The sequence below is a fragment of the Hemicordylus capensis genome, chromosome 3 (genome assembly GCF_027244095.1).
Source record: "Hemicordylus capensis ecotype Gifberg chromosome 3, rHemCap1.1.pri, whole genome shotgun sequence".
NCBI classification, from domain to species: Eukaryota; Metazoa; Chordata; class Lepidosauria; order Squamata; family Cordylidae; genus Hemicordylus; species Hemicordylus capensis.
The window spans coordinates 65,276,558-65,299,184 of NC_069659.1; the positions used below are offsets into that span (position 1 = coordinate 65,276,558).

At 39.5% G+C, this 22,627-nt stretch overlaps 1 protein-coding gene across 2 annotated transcripts in view; it reads left to right on the top strand.

The window, feature by feature from the left end:
• The first annotated feature begins 3,908 nt into the window (after positions 1-3,908).
• CD247 (CD247 molecule) overlaps positions 3,909-22,627 on the top strand; it is a 68,580-nt gene continuing 49,861 nt past the window's right edge. The window contains exon 1 of one of the 2 annotated variants that reach the window (XR_008318439.1): positions 3,909-4,131. Coding sequence is in view for 1 of the 2 variants with exons in the window: in XM_053304726.1 (XP_053160701.1) it covers positions 4,074-4,131 (58 nt within the window). In the remaining variant the exon portion in view is untranslated. The remainder of the gene's footprint in view (positions 4,132-22,627) is intronic. The other variant, XM_053304726.1, reaches the window with a different exon arrangement.

Consider the following 22,627-nt stretch of genomic DNA (forward strand, 5'->3'; position numbering starts at 1 on the left):
AACTGCTAAATTTATTTTAAATTGCAAAAAATAAGTAATACATCAATTTTTGATTATCTTTCTCAAATACAAAATAAAATATTTTGGCACACAAAACATTTTGATTGATTTGACACACTCTGCACCCCTCTGAGGTCTGCACCCTAGGCAACCTCACTTTGGAGAATGCCCCATTTGAATGCATGAGATTTTCTTCTGACTAAATACCTTAAGTTGTGCAGAGGGGAAATGCTTGACTAACAAGCAGAAGGTTTCCAGTTTGAATCTCCGCTGGTACTATATCAGGCAGCAGCAATATAGGAAGATGCTGAAAGGCCATCATCTCCTACGGTGCGAGAGGAGGCAATATCCCTCCTGTATTCTACCAAAGAAAACCATAGGACTCTGTAGACACCAGAAGTCAAAATCGACTTGACGGCACACTTACTTTACTTAAACACATATATGACCAGACTATAAATCATATAAAACCCTCTTCTCATTCACTGTTTTCTACTTCTGGTGGCTTTTCATGCTCAGCTATTCACCAGTGCCTGAAGCAACCATGTCTAAGAATTAGAATGATGCTCAAGCTTGAAGGCTTTTAATCAAGTAGTGTGGAGGTCAGGGGTGTCTTTGCATGGCTTCGGCTAGTGTGCCAGCTGTGTCCCTTTCTCAAGAAGGCAGATCTGGCAACAGTTACCTATGCCTTAGTCATGTCACGGCTGGATTACTGTAATGCACTATACGTGGGGCTGCCCTTGAACAATATTCGGGAACTGCAGCTAGTGCAAAATGCGGCAGCTAGGGTTTTATCTGAAGCTGACCGCTGGGATCACATCACACCCATTTTGAAAGAGCTACACTGGCTGCCAATTTGTTTCCGGGTCCAATTTAAGGTGCTGTTTTTGACCTTTAAAGCCCTTAATGGTTTGGGCCTTGGATCCCAAGGGTTGCTGCCCGTTTGACAAGGTAATCTGAGGGGGTTCTGCTCAGGGTGCCGACAATGAGGAAGGTTCGGCTGTCATGCACATGGGGCAGGGCCTTCTCTGTTGTTGCCCCCAGACTCTGGAATGCTCTCCCAGTGGCTATTTGCTCCTCTGTCTCCATCACAGTTTTTAGAAAGCGTGTGAAATCTTGACTTTTCACCCAGGCTTTTATATGATTGTCTCTGCTGCTACTCCTTTGTATTTTGCATGGTTATATTGTGCTTGTATTTTAATTATTTTTAAATCAGATATATGTTTTTATATTCTAGTTTAATATTTTAATTGTGTAATTTTTATAGTCGTGTTTTAATTTTTCTGCATGAACTGCCTTGTGATTGTTTTAATGAAACACGGTATACAAATTTAACAATAAAATAAATATACAAATTAAAAATAAAATAATAAATTTAACAATAAAATAAAATTTATAGCTATCGTTATCACTTGGTTGGCTGGCCTGCTGTAATGTTTTACCTTCTGTTTTAATTTAAAACGGCCTCAGTACTAATAAATGGCCAACGTTAAAATAGCTTGCATATAAATCAATTAAAACAAGCATATTAGCAGTGGCCTTTAAGGATGTTAATACACCTTTTGTCCCAGAGCACTAATCTGGCCATATTCCAAAACAAGAACTTTTTTCTATGCAGAAAAGCTACCTTGAGCAAGTACAGTTCTCCCACACTGCAATGGAAGAAATAGCTGGCCAAGTATTTATGTGTTCCTTGGCATTCTTAAAGGGACAAGTGCTGTTACTTTGAGGATATGATCACGTACGTATAAGAGAATGGTGCTTTTGCCCATTTACATAGAAAGATTCAAACTGGATAGGTTTATGCAACCCTGACTGCAATGAGTGATAGGTTTTGGTTTCTCCCCCACCCCACACCCCACCCCGCCTCCCCTTAGCTCAGCACTGAAGTATCACAAGAGGCAGTTTAAAATGTACATATATTTAAATAAATTGCCATGCAAATAAGCAGTGACAGCTTTTTTCCTCACCACAAGAGGTGACAACCTTATTTGCACATGTTAGTTAATTTAAATGCATGCACATTTACAAATATATATATTTGTAACCATATATATATGGTTTAGAATAGCGTTGAACTAAAAGGCAAGGCAATGGTGGGAAGGGAGTTGTTTTAAGTCTAGTTTCTGACAAAATATTGCCTTTTTAATTGTTTAAGCTCTCTCTCTAAATAGTTCGGAGTCCGTGCCTGTTTCATTTTCAAAACTGAGCAGTGTGTACAGTGTGAGGGAAGGGCTTTGGCTACAATCTAAATCAGAGTTAGGCACTCTTTGGAATCAGTAAATTTAAGTGCACCTAACTCTGTTTTTAAAATATTTTGAAACTAAAATGGCTGCTGTGTTTTGTACTCAGAAAAAAAATTGTAGCTAGCTTCAAAGTGTATTTATTTTCAGATAACCAGGCAGTTGCTAGTACCTATGTGCTCCAAAGCTAGCCATCTTTCTTTTAGCTCACCAGTAATGCTGATCAAAGGAGAATTTTTAATTTGCATATATTCAGATAAATTAGCATGACAGCCACTCAGTTGTATGTATTCCCCCCTGTATAATTAAATCAGTTTTTCAAGGTTCAGTGGCAGAGTGCCTGCTTTGCATGCATAAAGCTCAAGTTTCAGTCCTTGGCATCTCTAGGTACAGCTGAAAGACTCTTGCCTGAAGCTTCATATCCAATTATTTGGACAAGACCTGTGAAGTGGTTTGGACACTTAAGAAAAGTGCTAAATAACATCTGATACAATTCATAAGTTTGCAATAAGGCTGTGATATGGTTTCAGGGAAGACCTAAAGAGGTGGATTCAAACAGATGAATCTGTTTACAAAACAGTTTTATTCTGCTACTGCAGACACCTGAAGCATACAGGTACAATAATGTACATCCCAGACTATGGGAAACACCTATACTGTGCAGCAGTGACATAGGAAGATGCTGAAAGGCATAATCTCATACTGCACGGGAGATGGCAATGATAAACCCCTCCTGTATTCTTCCAAAGATAACCACTGGGCACTCTGGTTGCTAGGAGTCGACTTGACACCAACTCAATGGCACTACTTTACTTTACCAGTGATGTACGACATGTATTATATGCTGATCTTGGATTGGAGGTGCCCCAGGAAATTTGGTAGCAAGTAACAGACAGCATTGCCGTACATACAACCTTGGGCTAGAACTGGAAAAAAGAGATAGCTGGTGTTGGAAAGGGAGATAAGTGCAACGTGTCCTCACAGAACCCTATATATCAACCCCCCCCCGAAAAAGATTCCCCTCTGTTCAATTACCTTCAGCTGCCAACAACTGCATGAGGATTTGAAGACCAGTTTAGAGGTTAAGGGCTCCATAACTATTCCTAAAAAGCCACATGGGCTTTTTCTCATTGGGAGAATTGCAAGTTTATACTTGCAAGGAAAAGCTTCATTACCTTTAAAGTAAAGGTGTGCCATCAAGTTGGTGTCGACTACTGGCAGCCACAGAGCCATGTGGTTTTCTTTGGTAAAATATAGGAGGGGTTTACCATTGCCATCTCCCGTGCAGTATGAGATGATTCCTTTCAGCATCTTTCTATATCGCTGCTGCATGATATAGGTGTTCCCCATAGTCTGGGAAACAAACATACCTGTGGGGATTCAAACCAGCAGCCTCTTGCTCCCTAGGCAAGTTACTTCCCCACTGTACCATTATATATGCTGTTTCAAGAAAAAGCATATATCTACATGTTCTTGTACAGTGGAGTGAATGAATGTTTCAGCTAGGTATCTTTACCAGTTGAGCTGCTGTCAACTGAATTTCAAAATCCCCAGACTGAAATAAAAAGGCAAGGCCTTTCTCCCCATCAATATCAGAATATTTTTCTTTTTAAAGTCCAATGCTCTAAATCTTTCTGATTGCAGAGCAAAGGGAGGAGTATGTGTTTCAACTACATTGCCAGCAGGTGGACTCTGAAAGGTCTTGTGAGCTTTGCACTTCCTGCAGAGGTGGTAAGAAGAACAAAGCTGGTGGTGGTGCATTTTCTTTTTGCTGTCCCACTGTCTGCTAAATTGTAGCCTCCCTGGCCCTGCAACCTTGGGAGAAGTAAGATGAAGTGGAAAGGAATAGTTATCTTTGCTATCCTGCAGGCACTGCTCCCAATTACAGGTAAGGCTAGCTTTTCATATGATAGGGAACGATTTTAAAACTATTTTGAAATGGAGGAAATAAAATGCCTGTGTTGAATCTGCCACATTTCTTGTACTGGAAGGGGATCTGTGTGTGAGTTTTGCCATGTGTGTCCTCTTAGTTATAGCTAGTTATGCACTAGTTCAAACGTGGCAGTGCCCAAATGGTTTGTGGTGTTGTTGTTTTTTTTAAAAAACTAAAGCAGTTCTTTGTAGGCTGGTGAGGAACAGCGCTGGGGAGGAAGAAATCTAATGAAGTATATTCTGGGGGACCATGCTTCCGGTCCATAAGTCAAGCTTTTACGTTTGCAGACACTTGCATACAAAGGAGGGCAAAAACAGAGCATCTGTGGAATTGCTGCCCAGCTGTTATATCCTGCTCTGCCCCCCTGGGATCATTTAAAGTGGTGTCCTTCTCCTTGTACTGGCCAAACTCCAAGCGGTCCAGATTGCCATCTTGAAAGGCATAACTGCTGCTGCTCTTCAGATATGAGAAGGTGTAATCCTGTTCTCAATTGTAAGGGCTTCTAAAGAAGCCCATTTTGCTCGCAAGATGAACATTCTCTTCAATTTGCAAGATGCATAACAGAACGATTAATTTATCTCTGGGAAGATATGGAAGCAATACATTTCTGTCTTTCACTTCACAATATAGAATGAACTGGCACCTAACGTCTTATAAATTCAGGCTGCAATCCTGTGCATGTTTACTTTGGAGTAAGTTTTCCATGGGCACTTTGGGACTTACTTCTGATTATGATTATGACATTTATATCCCACTCTTCCTCCAAGGAGCCCAGAGCGGTGTACTACATACTTGAGTTTCTCTTTCACAACAACCCTGTGAAGTACGTTAGGCTGAGAGAGAGAAGTGACTGGCCCAGAGTTACCCAGCTAATTTTATGGCTGAATGGGGATTTGAACTCGGGTCTCCCCGGTCCTAGTCCAGCACTCTAACCACTACACCACACTGGCTCTCTTAAACTTGCATATGATCTGGCTGTGTGTCCCTCATCTTCCTCAGTGGTTTGTTTCTTTTGCAAATACTGATAAACATTTCACATGCTTATTATCTCTAAATTTTCTAGTCATGGTGAGTTAAGCCATAGCAATTGTCATGGCTTGAAATGTAACCTAATTATTGCTTGAAATAGGTCAGTAGTATATTTCAGTTTCCCAAAAGTTATTTTTTGCATCCAACATGTTTTCATTAAATGAGAGTCAGTATATTAAAAACAAAGACCAGACTGCATGGCTCTGTACTCATTTAATCAAAATTTGGGCAATACATTTAAGCAAAACTATGTTTAAGCAAAAATAAAATGTTAAACAAATTGGCAATATTAAAAGTGTTGTTTAACTGAACCTTGAAAGATTCTGCTGGATTTTGTGATTTAAAATGCTGTAAATTGAGAAGCTTCTTATACTACCTGGTTTATTTTCAATTGATTGTATAGGAAGATATATTGCTTTAGCTATCAGAAATCAAGTCTGATAACTTATTTGCTAATGCAGCATTGTTTCAACAGCTATGTGAGATTAGGGTTGCAATCCTAGGCACTTTTACCTGGGAGCAGGTCCCACTGGACTCGCTTCTGAGTAAATATGCACAGAATTGTTCAGTATCAGATATATTCAAGGCTAGGACATATTTCCTATCTTGCAATTTCTTGAGTTTTGATCTTTCCTTACCGTGTACTTCATACATAAACATGTTAAACCTGCTCAGCTTGGCTTGGCAGTTAAGCAGGATGTCTTATGAAAATGATACAGTAGACTGGTATGAAATATTTTGAGTGGAAAGACCTGAATAGGTCTTCCAGAAGTATGCGGAACAGTAATAAACAGAATTTTATGTAAAAGTCAACTAGTGAGCGACTAAAGGCGCTCTTACTCCAGACTTCGGGGCCAAAGTTCAGAGCCTCCACTGCCCTTGGGGACCCCAAATCCTCTTTAGTCTGTCCCGGGTGGTGTGGTCACCTGGCTGAGCATGATGATGCTTAAATTGCAGGGTGGGGGGGCCTCCAAAGGCCTTTAAGTCCAGGTTCCAAAATTACCTAGGTGCACCTCTGTGAGCAACATGGAACATATTCAGAGGCTCTCAGTAGGAAGTATTCATAAGGAAGATATTAATTTTAATTTGTATGTGTAGAGTGAGTGTGATCCTACCACTATGCACGTCCTTTTTAAAAAAAAAAAAGTATTGGGGTCCAGTCTTTCCATACATAGGTGTAGTAAGATCCTCGGAAGATTCACCAGAGTCCTTTCTCCCTCCCCTCATACTTCCTATGAGCACCTGTCTGCATGTGCCAAGAGGAGGGAAGGGAGAAATGGGGCTCTGAGCCCTACAGAGATCCATCTACATTAAATGTAAATGTAAACTGCCTGAATTGAGAAGGATTATATCTATTGCATGTACATCAGATATAAATAAACTATCAAAACATGTCTGATTCAGGATTCCAGCCCCGCTTCCCAGTATTCAAATATTTAGAGGGTTTTTTTAAAGTCAAATTGCTTTGTAATGCACTTATGCAACAGATAAGTACAAAAGTGAAAATGTAAGAAAAATTAATTTAAACATTAAACACAAGAAAGAGATAACAGCTTTCTGAACCTATAATATTGATATCATTCAACCAGTTAATCGAGAATTTGTGTCAATCCATTACTGAAGATATGGAAGGAGCAGATATAACCACTAAAAGAAATACTGTTCATCAGTACATACAAAATAAATCATACATTGTCAGCCTACCAATTTGTGGTTCATTGTCATCCATGTAAGTAACCAGGGGCGTTGGTAGGAGAGAGGGGGCCCATGTTCACCCCTCTCCTTGGCAGCCCCTTAGAATGAGGGAGATAATGAAGACAAAAGGAAGGGGTGGAGTTGGGGGGCCCTCGGGAGCCCGGGGGGGGCAGGTTCTTTGAACCTATTTTCGCTCAATTATAGCTACATCCCTGTAAGTAACAAAAGAGAATATTAAAAAAAAAACACTTCAAGTTTTCTGAAACCTAACACTGCTAGTCTTTGGTAAGTCAATTTCTCCGTAAAAATATATATCCCATGTTTTTTGATAACCAGTGGGCCTCTGTGTATAGATCTTCCATACATCACTTTATAGCGAATAGAGCTTTGATTGCTTTATCTTGATGGTGATCAGCTCTCTTTGGCCCACTGGAATTGTTTTGGTCATAAAAGCAATTCAGTAATAACACCATTGGATGCCTAGAAAGAAAACATAGTCTTTTGTTTTTAAAATGTATTTCAGTGGAAATGTCTCAGTGGTTACAGTGGAGAAAGCAATGTTGTAAAATCTATCCATGTTTGCCACATGCCAGGCTTTAACTTGATCTAATCCAGGAGGCAATCCCCAAAAGTAAATTTAATCTCATCTTTATTAGTAGCCAGTAGGCAAGTTTAAATTAATGTATGCAAAAAGACTTGATGATTTTTATTATCATTTCCATAATTAAAAATGTCATAAAGAATCAACATACAATTTTTTAAAAATAGGACTTAGGAAACATACTGTTGGGTAAAAAAACTAGCCAATTAATTACTTTAGAGAGAAGTGCCAACCCTACATAAACCATAGTCTGTTTTGAAGGAAAAACTATTTAGCAATAGCATACAATGGGCAATTCTTGTCATGCAAACAGATCTGTTCAAAAGAGAAAGCAAGCTGAGCTTTGGAAACAGTGCAATGTTGAAATTAATGGCTCTGTTTATTTCTTATTGAGCATGCCCATTAACAGTCTACTTAGATTTATAAGCTCAGCAACCTTCACCAATAGAATAATTGGACTGTTCCTTAAAAGTAAAGTGTGCCGTCGAGTCGGTGTCGACTCCTGGCGACCGCAGAGCTCTGAGGCTGTCTTTGGTAGAATACAAGAGGGGTTTACCATTGCCTCCTCCCGTGCAGTATGAGATGATGCCTTTCAGCATCTTCCTATATCGCTGCTGCCTGATATAGATGGGAAGCATACTAGCAGGGATTTGAACCGGAAACTCTGGCTTGGTAGTCAAGCCATTTCCCCGCTGCGCCATTAGGTGGCTCAGGCTGTTTCTTGAAGGAATACATATGTTCCATCTAGATGCTTCTATTTAAGCAGAGTGGTGTGAATTAGACTTTCCATCTTGGCCAGTTTGTTGACAATGCATCCTTGTATACCAATTCTGAGTTCGCTTTTAAACACATCTCATGTATTTAGTTGGGTTATCTAATGGATAATTACTTGGTGGTGACAGAACAAATGCTAATCAGTATTGCCAGTTTAGTAAATGGCTAAGCTACAGCACTATTCATATTGTATGTACATTCAGATATACAAACACATGTTTGAATCTGCATGTACATGAATGACTGTACATGCATGCATTTAAAAAGTGAACCTGGGTTCACCCTGTACAGCAGATCCTCTCAAATGAAGGTACAGATAGGAAATGTACCGCTGTATGTGCATTGAACACAACATAACATGTGAATAACTGAAGCCTTCTCTGTAGCCGCTCCTGGACTGTGGAATGCACTCCCTGCAGAAATCCAATTTGAATTCTTTATTAGCCTTCAGGAGAGCCCTTAAAACCTATATGTTTGGCCTGGCCTTCCAGGGTTTTTAAATAGTTGTAATTGGGTTTAATGTTGTAACCTGGTGTTCAGGGTTTTTAGGTGGTTCTGATAGTTTAATTGTTGTTTTATGATGTTTTAATTGTTAGTTGTTGTTTTATGCTGTTTTATAGTTTGTTTTAATTGTTAACTGATTTTAATGGTTTTGTTTTAATTGTAAACTGCCCTGAGCCATTTTGGAAGGGCGGTATAAAAGTTGAATAAATGTATAAATAAAATAAACTGTACAGGTGTACAGTACATAGATTGAACATAATGTGTGAATAGGGTTCTTAGCTCAATCATTTGGAGGCTTCGCTAGCCACTCTCTTCTGCTACGTCATTCCAACAAAGTTGTTGGGCTTGCATATGACACAATGTGGGAAAATTTAGTAATTAAGTTCCAGATAGAATTCCTTGTATAGCAGACAGATACAAAAGCCATACAGACTATCTGTGATTCATGTAAGTAAGTCCACTGTTAATAAACAACTCTATATAATGCTATAGCCACAACTCTCATCATTGTCGCCATTACAACTTGTTTCCCCCAGTGTTCTTTACAGATGTGTTCTTTGAAGATACTCACTACTGATGTATTCGTAACTGTCTCTGTTACAGGTGGCAGTCTCTGCCACCTGTATTTCATGCCACTGTTTCAGAAAAACTTACTGTAAAAACAAACAAACTGCTTTGAACTTTTGTGTTTAGAGTACACTAAGACAAACGCATCAAAGTTCTAAACATTCTGAAAAGCATATTTTTAAGGATGACGCAAGCTGCAATAATTTGATATATACACTTTAATTTTTAAAAATCCTATTAAGTGTGAAATAGAAAAAAGAGCCCTTTCTAGCTCTTGTTGAGAATCGTATCTCATTCCCATTCACTGAAAGGTTGTTTGAAGGGCATTTGGGCGGGAGGAGAGGGGAAAGATATTTTTGCCCTTTACTGAAATAGAGGTAGATCTTCAATCCAAAACAAGGGGTAGATCTTCATATGTGTTTAATGTTCGGTTTCAGTTTTTTGGAGGGAGAGGGAAGCTCAAAAAGGGGGAAATATTGTGGATGTCCCTATTGCCAAGGCAGTTTTGCCAGCATTCCCTGTTTTCTAACACAATACAATGGCCTCGGCAATTCTCTCTTTCCCTACACCAGTTAGGAAAAAGGAGTTCAGCCTGATTGCCTATGTAATGTGGTTTTTTCCTCCCTCCCCATACCAATTTGGAGTGAGGACAAAGCATTGTCCTTAGTGCAGGACTGCTCAACTTCGGCCCTTCTGCAGGAGCTGGCCTACAGTTCCCATAATCCCTGGCTATTGGCCACTGTGGCTGGGGATTTTGGGCGCAGCAGGGAAGTAACTTTCCTAGGGAACAAGAGGTTGCTGGTTCAAATCCCCACTGGTCTGTTTCCCAGACTCTGGGAAACAACTATTTCGGGCAGCAGTGATATAGGAAGATGTTGAAAGGCATCATCTTATACTGCACGGGAGATGGCAATGGTAATCCCTTCCTGTATTCTACTAAAGAAAACCACAGGGCTCTGTGGGCGCCAGTAGTCGACACCAACCCGACAACACAACTTTACCTTTAGTCCAAAAACAGCTGGGGGGCCTAAGTTGAGCAGGTCTGCCTTAGTGACATTGTCATGTAGCCAAATCTGATTGGTTATATGGTGCCATGACATCATCACATTCTCTAAGTGATCCCTGATTGTCTGTAGCCACTTGAAAAAGAAAGCCTGGGGGAAAACATTGCACCAAAAACAGCAGTTGAGAGAGAAACAGAAGCTGCAAATTGCTGGGGGGGAAATGTACTATTGGAGTTTGGGGGAGATATTCTACACACCCTGAAAGCTCCCTTTTTGCTTCAGAAATGGTTGTGGATGAAAACTGGCTACAGCCCTTAACCAAAGCAATCACTTTTTTGGTCATGTGATGTCTGCTTCAGGAAATGTGAACATATTTTTTTATCCTTGCCAAAATGAAAGAACAAATTTTAAAAAATCAACTTTTTGTTCTATTGTGATTTTCCAAAATGAAACATATAAGTTATATCATTTTGAGGATGATATTGTATAACTCTTTTGGTCACTCTCTAATTCTCCTCTTCTTCCAACAATTAGAAATCCTGCATTAAATATCACAGGTGAATTGTAATCTTTGTGCCAATTAAAAGTTAGAAAATTTCCTCATTCAATTCTTCAAATTAAACAAGTCCCTCCCCCTTTTTATTATTCTTTTGGGTTGGAGAAGGGGAAGTCCAACTTCATCACTGGAGTGACTTTGCAATTGATACATGAATTGTCCTCTAAGAGTACACACTAGAATTTGTGTGTATTCTTCTACAGCTTCTGGTTTTCATTTCACTGTTTTCGTGGACAATGGCTAGCACCTGTGCCTCAGCTACCTGGGATTTCAGGTGGTTAGAGTAGCTCTCATGCACAACCACTCATAAATTCTGGGTTGTTCAGCCTCTACCTATTCCCCCCCCACCCAAGAGCAAGATAGAGGGCCCTGTCAGATGAAACATGGGGCCACGGAAAGTTCTAACTAAGCTTCCAAAAACAAGCAGATAATTCCATCTGCAGATGCCCTGACAGCAGCATGATTTGTTTTGCTGTCAGTTGTTGCTTAGGCCCCTCCCTCCACTATTCATTCAGTCCATGTCTGTTTCTCGGCTGTTCGGTGCTGAGCCTCTTGCTAAAAGCAGAGAAAAAGATCCTCGGCTCAGTTTGGATGCAACACGATAGCAAATTCAGCTATGCTTAAAAACAAGCCAATTACACACCTCGGTTTCAAAGCTCAGTTTGTTTGGCCAAACAACCTCAGGTGTATTTGAGAGGTGCATTCAGATGGAAAAGCACTGCAGGGATTTGCAGATTCCACCAAGGATCCGTGTTGCATCTCAAACAGCCCAGAGACTCTTGCCACCCTGCTTGGTCCCACCATTTTGTACTCTCCTGGTAGGCATGCAGACATCCTATCTTACAAATAGATGTACCCATATTGTTCTTCTCCCCATGTCTACTGAATCCTTTGCTTCCTTTTGGGGAAACTACCGAGTATTTTGATTACTTGTCTCTAGAGAACCCAGATAGTGCTTGGCTTACAACACATATGTACGTATATACATATTCAGTCCCATTTTAGGACCCTTACTGTATCATGTTGTTATAGAAGAGGATTAAGCCATAAATATGAAGTAAAGGCAAAGTGTGCCGTCGAGCTGGTGTTGACTCCTGGAAACCACAGAACCCGTTTTTTTTAATAGAATACAGGTAGAATTACCATTGCCTTCTCCCATACAGTATGAGATGATACCTTTCAGCATCTTTCCTATATTGCTGCTGTAGGTGTTTCCCATAACCATATAGGTATTTCCCATAGTCTGGGAAACATACCAGTGCGGATTTGAACCGGCAACCTCTTGATTAGCAAACCAGAGGTTGCCAGTTCGAATCCCTGCTTGTATGTTTCCCAGACTATGAGAAATATCTATATGACTATGGGAGACACCTACAGCAGCAATATAGGAAAGATGCTGAAAGGAATCATCTCATACTGTACGGGAGATGGCAATGGTAATTCTACCTGTATTCTATCAAAAAATTGGTTCTGTGATTGTCAGGAGTCGACACCAACTCGATGGCACACTTTGCCTTTACTTCATTTTTATGGCTTAATCCTCTTCTATAACAACATGAGACTTTAAGGCTCCTAAAATGAGATTGAATGTGTGCATACTGGTAGTCAACATAAGGAGGAACAAAATCCAAAAGCTGAATACTTTTTTTAGGACCAACTAAAATATCACAAATTAGAGAGCATTTGTTGTTGTTGTTGTTCTCCAGGTTTTTGAGTTCTTCAGGCTGCAGAACTCAAAAGCTTATCTGCTATTTTGACATTTTAGTTGGTCCTATTTTGTGACAGTCTTTTTGGTCCTGCTTTTGGCTCTTCCCCCTTAATGGGTCAACACAGCTAACTATAATTATGATTTAAGAAAGTCTATAGATTATGTGTACTCTGGAAATGCTCACAAGTTTTATTCTTCATTGCCAGACACCCTCCTTTTATCATTATCCTTTCCTTATTTCATAAATATGGACACTGACAAAACAATCTAAAGAAACTTAATATTTGGTAGTATTTAGGAATATTTCGGTAGTACACAGTCAGTAACTTGTATCCAAAGAGAATTAGTCATGACTACGCGCCATTTTAAATAAATGAGACGTTAGTTATGACTAATTTAAATCTTTTTACTTTCAGAGAGACTTTTAAAAATATACAGCTCAATGATTTCAGCAATAATTTATAACTTATTCAGAAGCAGAATTTTTAATGTATTGGACATAATGGAGCAAATATTGTATCCCTGTTTAAAGGGTTTCTTGCTAATATTCAGTTGAACTCCTTTCTGTTTGTTTTCTGTTAGTCAGTGTCACCCAGCAAGGATTTTCTATGAATATTTAAGAATTCCTAAGGAATGAAGTAAAGTTGTTCTCCTCAACTTTATTCAAGCCAGAATATGCGTCAATTAATAGATATACAAATGTTAACTGCCGTTTCTATTTGTGTCTGTGACTTGGATGGCCTACATTTAGAAATTTAAAAAAACTTGCATATTTCCATAGTTTAAAATAAACACCATTAGAACAATGAAATGTAAAATTACCAAACAATTATGAATTATGTATGCAGAATTTTAAAAGGCTAAAAGAAACATGAAATATTTCTAGAATATTCCATAGGCTGTTTGCTTTAGAGTGACAGAGCGGAAGGCAGAAAGGAATGATAATTGTCTGACATCCAGTCTAACTTACTCATGAACAGCTTGATTGAAATTAAAAGGACAAGTTAGTCCTGATGAACTTGTCTTGTTAATTTCAATGGGACTACTCTTTAGTAATTTAGTCTGGATGTCAGCTCCTGATAACATTTTGTTTTAAATGTGAACATGCATGCACTGAAAATATTTCACTTTTTATGTGTATGATTTAATTAAGAGCTATGAGCAAGACCCAGACTAAATTATTTAGGACTAAGCCATTGAAATAAATGACGCTGACTGCCTTAAGTCCCGTTCATTTCAATGGGAGTTAGTCATGATTAACCTTTTCTGGATCCTGCCCTATGGTAGAATCTTGCCATTAAACCCCTATAATGGTAACCTTGAACCTTCCATGTCTCTGAGATGTTCAACTTTTACTGTAAGGTTGTTTGAGTTTTCTGGTTTTGTTTTTAAGTCTATATTTCTGATGCTGGTACCTCCATTCTGGAAGTTTAAAAAGTAATAATTGTGTATAAGCAGTAAAGTTTCTATAAGATACAGTTGACTCAAATTCAGAGAGTTAGGTCTATTTGAATCAAATTCAGAGGAGTAGATATATTAGTCTGTTGTAGGAAAAACAACTGAGCCTTGTAGAAATGTGAAGACTAACAAATTTATTTAACTATAAATATTAACAAATTTATTTCCATTTGAAGAGCAAAGGCTAAGAGACTGCTTTACATGTTGCCCAATGCCATGTTGTTAATGTTGTCTCCACTTGCTCATATGCTTCTGTGGTAACACATTAAACCTCCATGATCTGGTTGTACTGAGTACTTACATATAGTCTATATATGCTAATAGTGAACTCAACTGGTTGAGTGCTTGTTGGATTGGAAGCAAAACAGGGCCACTCCAAAATAAGGAACTGGTTTCTACATACTTGGATAACATTTTAGGTATGCAGCAGAAGTAGATACGTTTGTAATTATTATTATTTTTTAAAACGGAAAACCCAAAGCTAGCTTGAAGAGGACTGAAAATGCTTAGTGGTCCTCAAGAGTAGAGATGTGGAATCGATTAGAGTACAAATTAATTTGTACCCAAATCTTGCTGATTCAGGTAATTTGGAGACAGAACAAATCACCCCCATGGACCATTGGCTAGATTTGGGTCCAAATCTAATCATGCCAGATTCGATTCGAATTGCTTTGAGATTCAGATTCCTCTTTTCTTTCCCCCAGATTCCCAGTTTTCATTTTAAAAAAAGCTGAGATCTAGCCCTTTTAGAAGTGGAGCAAAATGTGGAGCAAAAGGTGGCACCCATGGGGACCTACACACCACGCAAATTTGGTCCCCTAGGAACTTTATAAGTGGTCTGATTCAATCCAAATCTGAATCAAAACAAATCCAAATCAAATCTGGGGTGATTCGGGGGGACAGATTCGGACACAAAACAAATCGGGGTAATTCAATTCAGGCACAAATTGAATTTAAATAATTGATTTGTGCACACCCCTACCCAAGGGCTCTAGAATGTTGAAGGAGTCCATCATAAAACAACAGAACATGGGGGCAGGGTGGAAGAAAGGGAATTTCCCTGCTTGAACTTTTAACGTCTTATAGTATCCTGAAGGTTAGCATCATTGTTGGGGGAGAAGGGATGCAAAGTTCTGTTGTAGATCTCACTTTTATGTATGCAATGTCTATCCCATGGTGGTGCAGAGGTGCCGACTTATAGTATGGCTGAAGCATGTGGGTAAAAGCTTTATATGCTGGCAGAGTAGAATCAGCCATGCCATTCAGAGTAACCAGCAAATAGCAATAAATACAGGCAGATGGGAGAAATATCCATCTTACCATTGTGATGTACAAATTTGCTTTTTATCTGTATATTGCAGAAAGCTGACCTAGATTCTCCCCGCTCGCCCCGCTCCACCCCTTTTAAAGATACAGGCATAAAGTCCAGCTCTTCTTAGGGTTTCCCACTCTGTTTCTTGCAGAAATTAGGAATTGCTGGAGGGTTGAGCAATGGAGATCCTACAAAACTGTCACACTGCTGATCAATGCATATATCATGTGGCTGGTGTTTATGTTCTAATGTTAAACATGTTGAGGTTCATGCCTGCTTACTGGAACTCATGCCTTTTCCATTCATCTTTGATGTATGCATACCTGGTCACAGTTGCAAGCTCAATCTACATATGCTCCTTTATGACTAATTTGCATGTTCTAAGGCTGAATTCTGATACTTAAAATCTGTTCTATAGTGGAGGCTTTCTTAAGATTAAGCTGTGACTAGTCTGCGACCAGTGCTTGAATTTGGGATGAAAGGTAGAGGGTTCCTAGTTAATTCCACAAGCCCAGCTCCTTGACCCCTTTAGTTTTAATCAACCATGCCCTCTTTCTTCTAAAAGAGTACCTAAGGGAGCTGGATTCCCTTTGCCTCCATGTAATTAGAGCAGTCTGTGGACCATGCCTCCATTTGACCACCTGGATGTGGTTCACTTCACATTAATGCTTGCTGCTATGGGTTCCCAGCATAGTGGTCCTGGCATAGTAGCAGGTTCTAACATGTATGGAAACATCACAATGTTGAAAAAATGCTATAGGCATTAACATTGGTCTCAAACTGGCAACATTTGTATATTTCTAGAGCTGTGAGGAAAAATTAAGTTATCTTTTCCGATGTACTCGTTATATATTCTGATTCTGTTTGTTTTAAACAGACTTCACATTTTTTTGGCCAACCCCAACATAATTTTACTTTATCCTTTTGCTTGCTTAGATTAAAAGTAAGATCCTGGTGTTTGTGAAGAGACCAAAGATTTGGAACTAGTCACTAAATGGGCACAGGCTAGAACATGTTAAGTATTTCAAATACCTGGAACAGAGAATATGTGAGACAGAGTGTACCCCTGGTTCTAGTGTTATGTGTGTGAGAGAAGAATTTCTCTCTATCTACTTTCTCCACTCCATGCATGATTTTATAGACCTCTATCATGTCTTCCCGCAGTTGTCTTTTTTCTAAACTATTTCCCCCCCTAAACTAAATAGCCTCAGGTCCATTTCCTTTTTGTAGCAGTTCCCGGCAGCAAGCACCCATCTTGGTGATAGAGCACTGTGGATACAGGGGCTCACATCTTTCAGAAGGCACAAAGCTTCTCCTGTTGCACCTGTGCTTGTCTGCTAGTATATCTACTATTATATACCCTCCGTGAAGTTTCTGCCTCCTCCCCATCTATCCATCCATCCATCCATCCAACAACAGCTGTAATTCAGTGAATTACTTTTTTCAAAAAACAAGGAGATTCTAGGATCAAAAACAAGGTGCTTACAATTTCCATGCATTAGTGAATTGGTAGGTTAAGATTTCTACCTTAACTTTTGCATATATATGCAGTATACATGTTCCGCACAGGCTTTCCTATTGTGCTTCATTACAACTTAACTTCACTGCACCCACAGATACCTTGTCTTGCAGCCTCAAGCCTTTTCTTCTGCAGTTTGGAGGCAACACTGAAGCAACATCAGTAGTATGCCAGGCCTTAATAAAATATAGTTTAACATTCTGAAACTCAGAACATAAGAACACCCCTGCTGGATCAGGTCCAAGGCCCATCTAGTCCAGCATCCTGTTTCGCACAGTGCCCCACCAGATGCCGCTGGAAGCCACAGGCAGGAGTTGATGGCATGCCCTCTCTCCTGCTCTTACTCCCCTGCAACTGGTACTCAGAGGCATCCTGCCTTTGAGGCTGGAGGTGGCCCACAGCCTTCTGACTAGTAGCCATTGATAGACCTCTCCTCCATGAAGTTATCCAAACCCTTCTTAAAGCCATCCAGGTCGTTGGCTGTCACCACATCTTGTGGCAGAGAATTCCACAAGTGGATTATGCATTGTGTGAAAAAAGTACTTCCATTTGTTGGTCCTAGATTTCCTGGCAATCAATTTCATGGGATGACCCCTGGTTCTAGTGTAATGGGAGAGGGAGAAGAATTTCTCTCTATCCACGTTTTTCACACCATGCATGATTTTATAGACCTCTATCATGTCTTCCTGCAGTTGTCTTTTTTCTAAACTAAAAAGCCCCAGGTGTTGTAGCCTTGCCTCATAAGAAAGGTGCTCTAGGCTCCTGATAATCTTGGTTGCCCTCTTCTGCACTTTTTCCAGTTCTACAATGTCCTTTTTTAGATGTGGTGACCAGAATTGTATGCAGTACTCCAGGTATGGTCGCACCATAGTTTTGTATAAGGACATTATAATAATAACGTTTTATTTTCAATCCCTTTCCTAATGAATTGGCCTTTTTCACAGCTGCCACTCATTTATTTATTTTGACAACCAACCTCTACCAAAGTGGTACAGTGCAACTTTGTAAATGTATAAGTGAAACGGCAATATAGCTGTTCAAGTGTGATCAGAACAGATTTTCATATTTCCTCTCTTCTGCTTGTACTTTTTAATGATTTAATTAATTTGCTTTAAACAGAGCCAATTTGTTGCAAATCCTAGTCCTAACTATGTTTACTCATAATGAGGGTCTTTCCTTGTTCATTTCCCCCCTGACCTGTGTAATTCAAAACAGATGCTTGCCTCGGTACCCATCTCCCTCAGTCTTCTTCCCCACCACCCTGGGTTTTTATATTTGTATACTCATTTTATGTATTCAGTTCCTTTGTGTATTATGTGCTATATATAGATTTTTTAAAAATTTCTTCTGTTTGTTGATGGAAATAAAGGTTGTTGTTCTTCTCTGCATATTCTGTGTCTCAGTCTTTGCTCCTACTAGAAACAAAAAATAAAAACTAAAATGCCTTTTTAAAAAAGATGGGTCTTTTAAGTGTTTGTTAAAAACCCTGAGGTAGGGGCCATGGCAAAGCTTGTCCAGGACGGTATTCAAAAGCCAAGGGAGGAGCCCATAACTGAAAAGGCCTGGTCTCTTGTCCTCGCCAACCATATCTCAATCAAGCCATATAGGGCTTTAACAGTCAAGAGCAGCCTGTTGACTCAAGCCCAGAAGTAAACTGGTAACTAGAAAAGCGACAGGATAGGTGTAATGCTAGTGAAGTGACTGATGCCCAAGAGCACCCTTGTGGCAACATTCTGAACCAGTTACAGCTTCCAAACTATCTTCAAAGGCAGCCCCACATAGACTGCATTGCAGTAATCCAATCTGAATATCACCAATGCATGAGCAACTGAGGTCAGAGCTGACTTTTCCAAGTAGGGTCATGGCTGGGTTACCAGCCATAGCTGGTAAAAATTGCAATTGCATACTTAAGTGATTTTAATCTGAATGAATTACTATTTAAGATACTATTCAAAATAAATAGAGTTGAAGAGTGGAAAAAGTACTGCAAAACCCTTATAGGAGCATTGGCAAAATCAATCATGGAAGTTAATTACTGTCAGAAGTCACCTCTATGCCCATGGAACACCCATAGTCTTTTCCAGGTCCTAAACCTGAAACTCCTGGTTTTTCAGATACTCTGTTTGCAGTGAATGCCGGGGAAATATTCCTCATAATATTTGCCTGGAGGTTTTTCACACATGGCTCTATGCCTCGGGGTATCTGAAGAGCGAATCTGCTTTGCAGCAGATTTGAGGCATTTTAATTAGAGGGATTAGATGGACCATTCACATAGCCATCAGCACCTCCTTCGCATAGCCATCAACACCTCCATTAACACCTTCGGAGAAAGCAGAAGACCTGGAGTTTTTCCCCACAAAAGCTCCTGGAAATAGAGGATTGTTAAATCTCAGACATAACTTGGGCTAAGCCAGAATTCACAGCCTCCCTTTGGAGAAAAACAATGTCCTGTCTGTCTTGGTAGCCCGCAGGGAGGTCGGGTTAAATCCAGCAAATATGTGGACTGGAATACTCCAGTCAGGAGTGGATTCGGGTGGGAGGGGGAAGCCCTGTCTGTAAAACCTCCTAGCACTCCATTCCTGTCCACACTTACCAATGGACAAACATGAAATACACTTAATCTTAATTACTTAATAGTACTTACAGAATTAGGCTAAGGCTAAGTACTATTTCCTATATTTCTGGATTATTATTATTTTCTAATTAATCTTTATTAGAAGTCTGGAAACAGCTCCCTCCCAGTCCTCATCCTTTCTTTCTGTGCTTGGCCCTTTCTTTTTCCCATTTCTTTCTAAATCAGACTATCTTTTGAAAAAGGAAGTTATGCATTTGTAATATTTCTCTCCCCCCCATTTCCTCTATTGGGTGGGGAAGACCAATGGATAGTTATATGGGCCATCTGTGTTTCTATTTTTGATGACCAATAAAAACTTTAGAAATCATAGTGAGGGAAAGTAAATATCCTACAAAACAGTCAGTTCCCCATTTCTGGGAAGAGGGCAGAAAAATCTGTCAAAGTAAGTTGTGATGCTCAGTAACTATTTGTATTTTAACTCCTCAAAAAGCAAAACAAACAAACCAGAACAAAAATGGGCAAGGCATAGCCAGTGTGTGAGTGAGTACATTAAAGCAAATGTTCCACAGGGACTTAATCTGTGGTTTGTATTTCACAAATTGGATGTTTCAGTAAAAAACGATAAGTCTTTGTTAAAATTTGAACTATTTTTTTTTAACTTAACCCTTGTGCTCCACAGCTTAATTGGTGCAAGGGACTAGTTAGCCCATGACCTACTCTTTTAGAAGTAACTATTTCTTCTGGGTGCTTACATGCAGTTCTCTTAGTCCTAGGGAAATGTTATTTTTAGAAAATGCTGAATACTGCCTCCTTTGAAACTCTCTTTTAAAGGTACAAGGAACTGAGAGGTGGGTTTGCAATATTAAGTTAGGTGGACAATCCATCTGACAAGATGGAGTGCTTTATGTATCCTATTTCTGTGATACACCTAAAAATGGAGGAGACGGCAGAAGACAGACATTTTATGTGGGCTCAATCGATAGAATAACTATAAGAAAAAATATCAGACAACAATTATTAGTTGGTAGTACATAAAAATAGACTTCTCCCTTTGTTTCTCATCTTAAAATTGTATAGTGCAGAATTGTTGTAGTTCTCCTTGATCTGTCAGTGTTCAGTAGGTAAGACAGATCTATTTTGTTTATAAAGATGCGACATCTATCTATCTATCTATCTATCTATCTATCTATCTATCTATCTATCTATCTATCATATTTTTATACTGCCTGCTATGTAAATCTCTAGGCGCTGTACAAATTTTAATATTAAAAATCACAATAAAAACAACATAAATTATTAACAATTATTACAATTTTAATTAAAAGCTTTATAGTTGTATAAAATATCTACTCAGTTTATTATTAGAATACATGCAGCTTGAAATGCAATTGTTTCTTCAGCTGGATGAAAGTGGCCCAACCCATTGTTTAATAAGGCAGTTACGCTCTAAAATGTTAATTCTGTAATACATAATTTTAGCTAATATTGCTATATGTGCATATTATTGCAGGATTTGCTGGAATTTAAAGGTATACAACTGTAATAGGGATACAAACATTATTGCTTACAGCCAAAAGCCATTAGCAAAGAGAGAAAAAGGAAGAAAAAAGGGGGTGGGGAGCAAACAGCCCTGCTGGATCAGGCACAGGGCCCATCTAGTCCAGCATCCTGTTTCACACACTGGCCCACCAGATGCCTCTGGGGAGCCCACAGGCAAGAGGTATGTGCATGCCCTCTCTCCTGCTGTGGCTCTCGTGCAACTGGTATTGAGAGGCATCGTGTCTCTGAGGCTGGAGATGGCCCACAGCCACCAGACTAGTAGCCATTGATTGACCTATCCTCCATGAACCTGTCTAAGCCCCCTTTAAAGTCATCCAAGCTGGTGGCCATCACCACATCCCATGGCAAAGAATTCCATAGATTAATTATGTGCTATGTGAAAAAGTACTTCCTCTTGTCGGTCCGAAATTTCCCGACCTTCAGTTTCATGGGGTGACTGCTGATTCTAGTGTTGTGAGAGAGGAAGAAAAAAATTTCTCTGTCCAACCTCTCCACTCCATGCATAAGTGTATACACCTCAATCATGTCTCCTCTTAGTCGCCTCTTTTCCAAGATAAAGTGCCCCAGATGCTGTAGCCTAGCCTCATATGGAAAGTGCTCCAGTCCCCTGACCATTGTGGTTACCCTCTTCTGCACCTTTTCCAGTTCTACAATATCCTTCTTAAGATATAGTGACCAAAGCTGTACGTAGTACTCCAGGTACATCTGCACCATAGATTTGTATAAGGGCATGATAATATTAGCATTTTTATTTTCAACCCTCTTCCTAGCGATTCCTATCATGGAATTAGCCTTTTTCACAGCTGCCATGCACTGAGTTGACACTCTCAATGAGCTGTCCACCACGACCCCAAGATCTCTCTCCTGGTCAGTCACCGACAGCTCAGATCTCATCAGTGTATATGTGAAGTTGGTGTTTTTGGCCCCAATGTGCATCACTTTACACTTGCTTACACTGAACCGCACTTGCCATTTTGTTGCCTAGTCCCCCAGTTTGGAGAGATCTGTTTGGAGTTCTTCAGAATCCATTGTGGATTTATTTATCCACCCTGCTCTTGAGCATCCAGTACAAAAAAGCTGTAGTGCTACAAGCATGTATCTGGAAGTAAGTGCTTTATTTTATTTTTATTTATGTATTTCTATACTGCCCTTCCATAAATGGCTCAGGGCGGTTTACACAGAGAAATAATAAAAAAATAAGATGTATCGCTGTCCCCAAAGGGCTCACAATCTAAAAAGCAACATCAGATAGACCCCAGCAACAGTCACTGGAGGTACTGTGCTGGGGGTGGATAGGGCCAGTTACTCTCCCCCTGCTAAATAAAGAGAATCACCATGTTAAAAGGTGCCTATTGCCAAGTTATTCAGTGTGCCTTGCTTCTGAGTAGACATGCTTAGGATTTACCTGACACTCTTAAGTTTAAATTAATATTTGTAATAGCTTCTGTTGTATGATGACTTATATACCTAATCATATTTAATTTGATTCAAATGAGCGTTTTTATACATATTACTGTCTTGCGGATGTAAGCTCTGATATTACAAAAATTGTAGCAAATTTTTTTTATATTGCCATTAGGTTAAGGTCT